Source organism: Myotis brandtii, unplaced genomic scaffold (assembly GCF_000412655.1).
Source record: "Myotis brandtii unplaced genomic scaffold, ASM41265v1 scaffold1733, whole genome shotgun sequence".
NCBI classification, from domain to species: Eukaryota; Metazoa; Chordata; class Mammalia; order Chiroptera; family Vespertilionidae; genus Myotis; species Myotis brandtii.
The window spans coordinates 608,223-618,712 of NW_005356400.1; the positions used below are offsets into that span (position 1 = coordinate 608,223).

Consider the following 10,490-nt stretch of genomic DNA (forward strand, 5'->3'; position numbering starts at 1 on the left):
GCGCACCGACCGTCCCCTCTGAGCCACCGCCGCCCGGAGGGTTCCTCACAGCAAGCTCTACCCAGGCCCGAGCACGCCTCCGCGTCCGGGACATTGTGAGCACAGAACAAGTTAGATTACATCCTAAACCAACGATCCAGAATGCGGGCATGCTCTTTTATTTTTATGGATATTTTTATGGATATTTTCCCATTGATTCTTAGAGAGAGTGGAAAGGAGGGTGAGAGACAGAGAGAGAAACATCGATGTGAGAGAGACACATCGATGGGTTGCCTCCCGCATGTGCCCCAGCCAGGGCCGGGACCAAGCCTGTAACCCAGGTACGTGCCCTTGACCGGAACAGAACCCGGGACCCTTCAGTCCGTGGGCTGACGCTCTACCACTGAGCCAAACCGGCCAGGGCTGGAATGCAGGGTATCCTATAAGAACCGGCCTGAATTCCACAAAAGGGCAATATCATAGGGGGATGTAGACGAAAGAGACCAAAGAGACAACCGGATGGAAGGTGTTCCATGGACCTGGGTTGTATCCTGACTTTAAAGACAAAGAAACTAAAACAAGACACTGTGGGGCCAAATAGGGGGGATGTGGAACCACGGGGGATCTGAGGGGATGCTGCAGCATGGCTCACCTTTCTTAGCTGGGGTCACGGTGTGTATGTGCTTATGCGGGGGACACGCGTGTTACAGAGGTTACCATTAAGAAATCCGTGAGCCCGACCGGCGTGGCTCAGGGGTTGAGCATCGACCTATGAACCGGGAGGTCACGGTTCGATTCCCGGTCAGGGCACAGGCCCGGGTCGTGGGCTCCATCCCCAGTGAGGGGCGTGCAGGTGGCAGCCAATCCATGTTTCTCTCTCATCACTGATGTTTTTCTCTCTCCCTTCGTCGCTGAAATCAATAAAAATATATTCAAAAACAAAAACAAAGCCCACAAAGTGACCCTGCGTGTCACCCAAGAGGCTGAGGCAGATGCCCCTCTGGGGACTGTCCCTCAGACGCTCCCGGGCTGATGACGTCACCCGGGAAATCTGACCTCTGAGCGAGGCCCCAGGGGACGGGGAGCAGCGCTGCCTTAATAATTCAGCCATTTCATCAGACGCACTGGTATCCGGTGACCCCGAGGGCACAGACCTCCCTGCATCATGTGCTCGGCCCAGGGGACAGGCAGAAACCAGGGCAGCGGGCCTCTTTGTCTCCTGCAGGGACAGGAGGGACATTGCCAACCGCCAGCGCCACCAGGCAGGAGGGCTCACCACAACCGACTGCGGGGTGACCTCCACCACGGCCTGCTCAGCTCTCGGGGTAACGCTCGGGGGGCCATACATGGGAGACTTTGGAGGTGCGTGTAAATGGGAAAAAACAGGGCATGTAGCCCGGCCAGCGTGGCTCAGTGGTTGAGTGTCGACCTATAAACCAGGAGGTCATGGATCGATTCCCGGTCAGGGCACATGCCCAGGTTGCGGGCTCGATCCCCAGTGTGGGGCGTGCGGGAGGCAGCCGGTCCATGATGCTCTCTCATCATTAATGTTTCTCTTTCTCTCCCTCTCTTTCCCTCTCTGAAACCAATAAAAATATACATATTTTAAAAAAAAAGCAAGAGAGACAAAGGGTAAGACTCCTGTGTGAAGAGCAGAGTGAGATGGGCGCAGGGCGCTGTGCGCTCTGGGCGGTCCCCGCAGGTGGCCGCGGCCGGTGCACCCACCTCCGTGTACTCCTTGTGGCTCCGGTGCACCTCGGCCAGGCTCTCCCGGGCGGCCTTGCTGTTGGGGGACGAGGCGAAGGCCTGCTTCATCTTGCTGGCACCGTCCTGGAGGCGTCTCTGGATGCAGTAGGCTTCGTAGAGCTCGTCCACCTGCCGGGATCAAGCGGGAAAGCCAGGGCGCTGAGTCCTGATGGCGCTTGGGCCCGTGGTTCGGACACGCTGGTCCTGAGCTCACGGGGGCTCCGGGAGAAGGGCACCCTCTCAGAGGGAGGCCGTCACTGTGGCCTTCGCTATGAGGGCCCCTTTCCACGTCAAAACCCATTGTCCTCCGAGCCGCTCTCCCAAGCGCAGAAGGTGAAAAGGAACGGCACGCAGGTGGCCCATGGGAGACAGGTGTGGGCCCTGTACATGTGACAGGTGTGGGCCCTGTACATGTGACAGGTGTGGGTTACCTGTACACGCCACAGGTGTGGGTTATCTGTACACGCCACAGGTGTGGGCCCCTGTACACGCCACAGGTGTGGGCCCTGTACATGGGACAGGTGTGGGCCCCTGTACATGGGTGGGACAGGTGCCCCTGTACATGGGACAGGTGTGGGCCCCTGTACACGCCACAGGTGTGGCCCCTGTACACGCCACAGGTGTGGGGCAATGAATGCTGGTGCTTCCCTCCAAGGTGAAGACTTTGTTGTTTTTTAAAGAAATGTGTATATATATATATATTTTATTGATTTCAGAGAAGAAGGGAGAGGGAGAGAGAGAAACATAAATGATGAGAATCATGGATTGGCTGCCTCCTGCACGCCCCTCACTGGGGATGGAGCCCGCACCCGGGCCTGTGTCCTGGCCGGGAATGGAACCGTGACCTCCTGGTTCCTAGGTTGATGCTCAGCCCCTGAGCCCCTGAGCCCCGCGGCCGGGCAAGGTGAAGACTTGTACGCGCCATCGTCATTTTACTTTAAGAGAGCGTCACAGGTGACAGTCACACACCCAGGCCGAGCTTATTGTTAAAGGGGAACTCGAGGCTCTTTACTGCAAAGGGTGTTTGTGAATTCTCGGCTCCACAACCACCGGAGACGCTGCCCTCAGGCCAACAGCCACTGCGAAGAGGAGCTGCCCCACTCGGGGAGCAGACCGTCTCTGGCTCTGGGGGCCGATGGGTCGTGATTGGGGGGGCCTGGCCCTGGGGCGTGGCTCTGTGAGTTGGAGCGTCGTCCTGTGCACCAAAAGTTTGTGGGTTCGATCCCCGGTCAGGGCACATGCCCAGGTTGTGGGTTCGATCCCCAGTTGGGGCGCCTACAGGAGGCAGCCAATCGATGTTTCTCTCTCACATCAATGTTTCTCTCTCTCTCTCCTCTTCTCTTTAGAGTCAATGAAAAAAACCCTCGGGTGGGGATTAAAACAAAAAGAAAGAGGGGGGCAAGGCCTGGAGGGGTGGCCTGCCTGCTGACGGCATCTCTGGGCTGGCGACTGGCATGGAGGGCGGTGGCCACACTTTAAGGCGAAGCAGAGACACCCCGGTGAGCGGGGTAAATGCGGGAGCCCAGGCCCGGGGCCTGGGGGTTCTGAGATGTGGGTTCACTAGGTCAGGGCTGGGCCGGGAATCCGAACTTTCAAATGACTGGCCCCAGCGTTCTGACGCGGGACGTGCGCCATCAACATGCAGGAACACGCGCACGGCGCCTCCATCGATGCCAGCTGGGCGTGTCCCCCTGGGGTCTCCGGAGACGCCCCTCGACCCGTCCCCACCGGTGTCTCTATGACCGTAACCCGCTCGCCGGGCCCTGCGCTAGCCCGAGGGCTCAGTCTGTTCCTTTCCACTAGAGCAGTGGTTCTCAACCTTCTGGCCCTTTAAATACAGTTCCTCATGTTGTGACCCAACCATAAAATTATTTTCGTTGCTACTTCATCACTGTCATGTTGCTACTGTGATGAATCGTCATGTAAATATCTGATATGCAGGATGGTCTTAGGCGACCCCTGTGAAAGGGACGTTCGACCGCCAAAGGGCTCGCGACCCACAGGTTGAGAACTGCTGATTTAGGGAGAAGTTTGTTCTCTGTTTTCGTTACGTGTCAGCCTCTCTGAGCCAGACGGAGTCACGCTCCAGGAGGAAGGATGGCTTTGCGTGCGTCCGTGAGCCAAGCGGTGCCTCAGCAAGTGAGCGGATTAGCTGCCTCACCCCGTGAGATGGGCCTGCTGGCGGCCTGCAGGGACCTGCCGCCGACAGCACTCCCGGCTCCGAGACCGCGGGACCCACGGGACGGACAGATGGAGAAACACCGCCTGCCTCGTCCTTCTTGCTGTTTTTCAAACTAAACAGAGCAACCTGTCCGAGCTCGCCGGCCCCACCGGCACCTCATGGGTGTCACTGTTCTACTCAGCAGGCTTCGCAGACAGGGCGCGGTTCAGATCTGCCCCGGTCGCGGGGTCATGAGTGGGAACTGCAGAGGAGTGGCCGCCCCGTGTAAGCCCGTCACAGGGCTGGAAAGGAAAGGATGCTGGGGACCAGCCGGCCGGCGGGGCTCAGTGGTTGAGCGTCAACCTATGAACCAGGAGGCCACGGTTCGATTCCCGGTCAGGGCACGTGCCCGGGTTGTGGGCTCCATCCCCAGTGTGGGGCGTGCGGGAGGAGGCAGCCGCATGATTCTCACTCATCATTGATGTGTCTCTCTCTCTCCCTCTCCCTTCCTCTCTGAAATCAGTAATAATAACAACAACCACAACAATAATAATAAAGAAACCCTCCCTGAACTGCCGGCCAAGCTCAGGCCAAAGGTGGGCTGACCAGGAACCGAAAACCAGGCAAAGGCCGGGGCGGCAGTTACCTTGCTGATGTGAAACTCCAGGCGCCGCATGTACCGTTCGATCGTTTTAATTTGCTGGAAGGAAAGGGAGACGTGTGAGCGAGGACAGTCATCACAGCGCAGAGTCCAGGCCTGCGACCGGCCACCTCTCCCCTCTCGTCCTCGGGAGGCCCGCGCAGCGCTCGCCACCCCTCCTCTCCTGTCTCTGCTATCTTAGCGTCTCCAGTATGAATCTGAAGGGCATTTAAACGTCTACCCTGGATAAACACGCTGAGAAATGGGCTGCCTGGCCACTGGACTCTGTGATTCGCGTCCGGGAGGCTGTCATGGCCTCACTGGGTTTCTGTGGGGACGGCATCACCTTGGAACAGACCCGAGTCCCCCCAACAACGGGCACATTTTATCAGCTCGGAGAGGAACGCCCTTCGCTCCACACTCCGTGTCTCTGAACTTGAGGTGCGTCGTCCAATCGCTACGCCTGTGGGTGTCGGACAGGGTCGCGGCGGGTCACGTGCCGCCTCTCGTCCGTTACAGATACTATTGCACGTGCTGCCTCTCACCACCCGCTCAGATGTCCGCGAGCGGATCCCACCGTGATTTAGCGCGAAGGACGCCACACACAGGCGTGGAGAGAGCAGCGCGTGGACTACAACGACCCACATTGAAAATGGGCTTCGAAGGGTCCTGTCACTGGGGGGCAGAACACCCATTCTCAGGGAAAAGGAAACCGTCACAGCGTCACTGCGATCGCGGTTCCTTCTGGCGGAGCATAAGGTAACGGTGCACTTTCCGATCAGAGGGCTCTCTGATTCGGGGAGAGGTGGTGGCTGGTATTTATACAGAAGGCGGGGCAGGGCCTCCGAACGCTTGGGAACCTCTTAAACTTCTCAGCACTGAGACGCCCACAGCAGGGGCGTTTCCATGAAAGAATCACTGGGTCTGGAGAGCGCGGCACCTACTCATCGAACTCAGAGGTAAAGGCACGGGTTTTCCGGGCTTAGAAAAGTCACCGCTCTCTAGGCTCCCGCTGTCCCTCAGAGGGGACCTCGGGCTTATGTCCCCCCCAGTGCAGAACGGTCACTTACCTTGTCCAGGTCATACAGCACACCCTGAAATGAAAAATGAAAATAATTAAAACGTATCTTCGGCAAGACTGCTACTGACATTAATAGAGGGATGGGTCTGCGTGCCTGCATTGTCAGGGAGACGATGACCAGCCGTAAGGTTCTGTTGGGTTTTCTGACATTTGCTTTAAAAGAGGACAAATCTGGGTTATTTTAAATCCCAGCAAGAGTACTTTTCGTTTTTGTTAATCCTCACCCGAGGATACTTTTCCATTGATTGTTTTAAGAGAGAGCGGAAGGGAGGGGGCGAGACAGAGAGAGACCCATCCATTGACTGCCTCCTGCACGTATCCCGACCGGAGCCTGCAACCGAGGTTCATGCCCTTGACCAGAATCGAACCCGTGACCCTTCAGTCTGCAGGCTGACACTCTAACCATTGAGCCAACTGGCCAGGGTGGGTCTGCTTTTCTGGAAGGTTCTTCTTTGTATCCACCTCCATCCAGTAGGAGAAGACACTTAGCCAAAAACAAACAAACAAACAAACAGAAAACAACAAAAAACAAACAAACCCAAAAAACAACAAACCTAAACAAACAAACACCCACGAGTCAGCACCCGGGGACGCGGGCACCTACCAGGCGGGAGTTCCTCCTCATGTCCTTCAGCTGCGCCGTCAGCTTGTCCAGCTCCGTCTGGTGGACCTCCAGGTACTCGCTGCGAACACAAGAGGACGCGCCGCTGTGAACTCGCGGCCGCCGCTGCGGACGGGACCGGGGCTGCTGGCCTCCCTCCGTGGGGCAGGGCCGGAGCTCGCTCTGCGGGCAGCGGGGGACGAGGGGCTGCAGCTCCCCAGTCGCTCAGCTTAGGCTCTAGCACTGCCTCCGGGTCCGTCCAGGTGGTCAGAGGAGACCCCCACGAGGCTGCGCGCCGGCACAGAAAAACCAGCGGGCGGGGAGGCCACAGAGCTGTCTGGCTCCACAGCACTGACTGGGGTGGGCGACGTTCCCACGCAGGCGGGCAGGTGGGTTCTGGGCAAAGGAGGCCGAGAATGTAGCCGGGAAGGTTCCAGAACCGTCTTCAGCAAGCGCTGAAACAGGCCTCCCGTGCACAGTGCTACACGGAAGCCAATACTCCCCGGGGCCAGTTAACCACGTGGCTACTTCACCTTCCTCACTGTCACGGGCATCACCTCGAACCCAACAAACGTCCCACCTTTGGGATTAACCTAAGGCTTCCTCGATGACGGTGCAAGAATAAAATACGCCGGCCAGCGTGGCTCAGGGGTTGAGCGTTGACCTATGAACCAGGAGGTCAGGGTTCAATTCCTGGTCAGGGCACAGGCCCGGGTTGCGGGCTCCATCCCCAGTGTGGGGCGTGCAGGAGGCAGCTGGTCCATGATTCTCTCTCATCATGGATGCTTCTATCTCTCTCTCCCTCTCCCTTCCGCTCTGAAATCAGTAAAAATGTATTTTTTCAAAAAGAAGAATAAGATATCTACGACAGAAACGGAGATTTTAAAATGATCTCGGAAGATTTGTTTTTCCTCTGGCCCCCACCCCTCAGCCTTTAGGACCGAGAAAGGGTGGGCTCCCGGCGAGGCTGGGCTCTTACTCGAGTCCGCCTTTCAGGGCCCGGTAGACCTCCTCCACCCTGGCGGGCTGCGGCTCCTTGGGGGGGCTGCTGTTCTTGTGCCCTAAGTTATGCATCTTCTTCAGTTTGGCCTGAGGCTTCTTGAGAGCAGAAGCATTTTCAATGAAGGAGTTACACCTGTGAAAGAAGAAAGAGCAGAAATTGTGGCTCCGGCGCCCAAAAGAATTCCACAGAGCAAACGCCTCTCAGTCATCTCCTGTTTGTGTCTGTGTCTTCGGAGGAAGGCACCGTTCCCGGTGGAAGGACACCGCTGAGCCAGCACACACTGAGTTTCTCGGCAGTAGATGTAACTGCTGAAATCTGGAAGCGTTGCTGGGCAGTGCTTTCCTCCAGTCAGGTGACAACACTCCGAGTGAAAATGTATCATGTCACTGGGACCCCACAGGAAACCAAGGACACACGCTCCCAGGTGGAAATAAGAAACAGGCAGAAGGACATACACTGACTTAAAAAAAAAAACATGTGCATCAGCAACGTCAGGCATGAACGTCTACTAAATTAGACTAGGGTGTGAATGACTACCTTTGTGATCAAGCGCCATAAGCAGGACAAATGGCTAATGCTGTGTAGTGTGAAAGCACAGCACACAGGGCTGGACTGACGGGTTTTTCTTAAGCTCTGTTTTCACGGAGTACGTTAGGTTTGGGTTTAACATAAAGCCCAACGTCTCTGTGAGTGGCAGGGAGGCAGCCAGGATCCAGCAATTTCATGTTTGGGTATTTCTCCAAAGGAAACAAAAACACTAACTCACAATGATTTACACACCCCGTGTTCCCTGCAGTGTCATGGACAGGGGCTCACGACGTGGAAACAACCCCAGCGTCCACAGGTGAATGAATGAATGAAGACACTGTGATGGGCATGTACACAACGGAATATTATTCAACCATAAAACAGAGTGAAATCTTGCCCTTTGCGACAATATGGATGGACCTAGAGAGTATTATGCTGAGTGAGAGAAGTCAGACAGGGAAAGACAAATGCCATATGATTTAACTTACATGTGTAATTTACACACACACACACACCCCAAGCTGAGAGAGACAGAGAACAGCTTGGTGGTTGCCAGAGGTGGCGGTGGGTGGTGAGCTCAATAGGTGAAGGGGATCAAAAAGGTGAAAAAGAAAAAAAAAGGGTAGCAAATCAAACTAGTGAGAACAGGACAACATACGATGTTGCAATGGATAAATTACAAGTCTTTCTTGTTTTGTACGAAAACATGCAAATATCCACCCGCAAACAGGCACATGCATGATCTAGGTATTCCCCAAAGTAAATAAAAAAGGGGGAAAACCTCACGAAAGGACATCTGCCCTCAGTGGGGATGACATAAAAACTGGAGGAGATTCTAGAAAATGCTCCGTAACGGCGAGTGCCTGGGAAAAGGCGAATCTGTTGTAGCTTGGAGAGGACAAACGGGTTCAAACATTGGAGACCCTTGGGTGATATTTCTCAAAAGACCTAAAAACAGGGGTGGGTGGGAGTAGGGAGAGCTATCCCCATACACTCGTAGCTTTTCCTATATCTCAGCCACCTCCTCTGCAGGAGAAATGCTGAATGATAGAAAAGAAACATCACAGCCCAGCCGGCTGGTGTGGCTCAGTGGTTGAGCGTCCACCTATGAACCGGGAGGTCACAGTTCGATTCCCGGTCGGGGCACATGCCCAGGTTTCGGGTTTCATCCCCAGTAGGGGACGTGCAGGAGATAGCAGATCCATGATTTTCACCATTGATATTTCTCTCTCTCTCTCTCTCTCTCTCTCTCTCTCTCTCTCTCCCTTCCTCTCTGAAATCAATTAAAAATATTTTTAAAAAAAGAAAAGAAACAACAGTGCTTCATTGGGGTGGCTGACATATTTTCCAAGGCAGAGATGAAAGTAAGACGTGTGTGCGTGTGTGCGTGTGTGTGTGCATGTATGTTTGTGTGTGTGTGTGTGCTCACACGCACGCTGACGAGGCTGCGTGCACACAGATGCTCTGCACAGCATCGAAGCTCGGCTCCTCCTCAGCTGCACCCCAGGGGGAGCCCCGCGGACTTGCCTGGACCGCCGCTCCTGCAGGCCGCTGAACCCCGCGAACGACTGGCTCCGAATGATGCCATTGGGCCCTCCGGGCGAGAAGGACTGGGTTCCCACCAGCATGATCTCGGGGAGTCTGGCCGGCAGCCCTGGAAGGCGGGAGATGGCGGCTGTCAGGCAGGTTCAGACAGACAACCCTACGCGTGTCAGCAGCGAGCCCGGTGCCACGGGGTCAGGCGGTGAGTCAGGAGCCCTGGGGGCTGGGACCCCGCCCCCCCAGTTCTCCCTGAGCCAGAGGGTGGCTCTCAGGTGCGGAGACATAAAGCCGGCCTCCTGGGACAGCAGCAAAAACAAATGCCGCACAATCATCAGGCTAGGTCTCCGCAGGGATATATATATTTTTAAACAAGGTTCAACCACGCCTTCCAAATCAACCTCCTTTACGGTTCCTTTCTCTACACCACAGTAGCTTTTTACTCTCCCCAAGAGAAAGCCGTAAGCTCTGTATTTTTTCACATCGGGTACATTTTTGGCTCTTATCCTTTTAGTCCTTTTTAAAAAAAGTTGAGTTATGCCTGGCTGGTTGAGCGTTGACCTATGAACCAGGAGATCACGGTTGGATTCCCGGTCAGGGCGCAGGCCGGGGTGGCAGGCTCGATCCCCAGTGTGGGGCGTGCAGGAGGCAGCCGGTCCATGATTCTCATCATGGATGTTTCTCTCTCTCTCTCCCCGTCCCTTCCTCTCTGACATCAATAAAATACGTGTATTTTTTCAAACTCAGTCTGTCGGTTGTGTCAGCACAGGCAGGCAGCCCCATCACCCCAAACATTCCCACGCACCCCCGTGGAGGGACTCCTCGTCCCAGCCAACCACGGGTGTTTTCTGACTCTCTTGTTTTTAAAGCTTGTTTTTCAAAATAAATTTTAAATTCACACACACACACACACACACACACACAAAACCCACAAAAACTTCACCATGTTTACCTCCATCCAACAACAGCAGCAAAACCCCAGGAGGCCACGCCCGTGCTCAGCCCCGTCCTGCCTCGCTTTCAAAACCCGAGGTCGCAGGGCCCGCACCCGGGGCCTTCAGAGAGGAGCGGGCTTACACTCGGGCTCCCCTTCCTCCCCGCGAGGGTCCTTGTTTTTTTACTATGTTTTTATTGATATTTAGAGCGAGAGGAAGGGAGAGAGAAAGAAACATCCATGATGAGAGAGAATCATGGATTGGCTGCCTCCTTCAC

The 10,490-nt window shown here is 55.5% G+C and overlaps 1 protein-coding gene across 1 annotated transcript in view; it reads right to left on the minus strand.

The window, feature by feature from the left end:
• The window catches only part of FAM65B (family with sequence similarity 65, member B), a 31,906-nt gene extending 22,513 nt beyond the window's left edge, over nt 1–9,393 (minus strand). The window contains exons 1-6 of the mRNA XM_014537144.1: nt 9,267–9,393; nt 7,188–7,343; nt 6,212–6,290; nt 5,597–5,620; nt 4,533–4,586; nt 1,705–1,854 (exon numbers count right to left, since the gene is read on the minus strand). Of these exons, the coding sequence (XP_014392630.1) occupies nt 1,705–1,854; nt 4,533–4,586; nt 5,597–5,620; nt 6,212–6,290; nt 7,188–7,343; nt 9,267–9,367 (564 nt within the window). The 5' untranslated portion in view covers nt 9,368–9,393. The remainder of the gene's footprint in view (nt 1–1,704; nt 1,855–4,532; nt 4,587–5,596; nt 5,621–6,211; nt 6,291–7,187; nt 7,344–9,266) is intronic.
• Between the last annotated feature and the right edge of the window lie 1,097 nt (nt 9,394–10,490).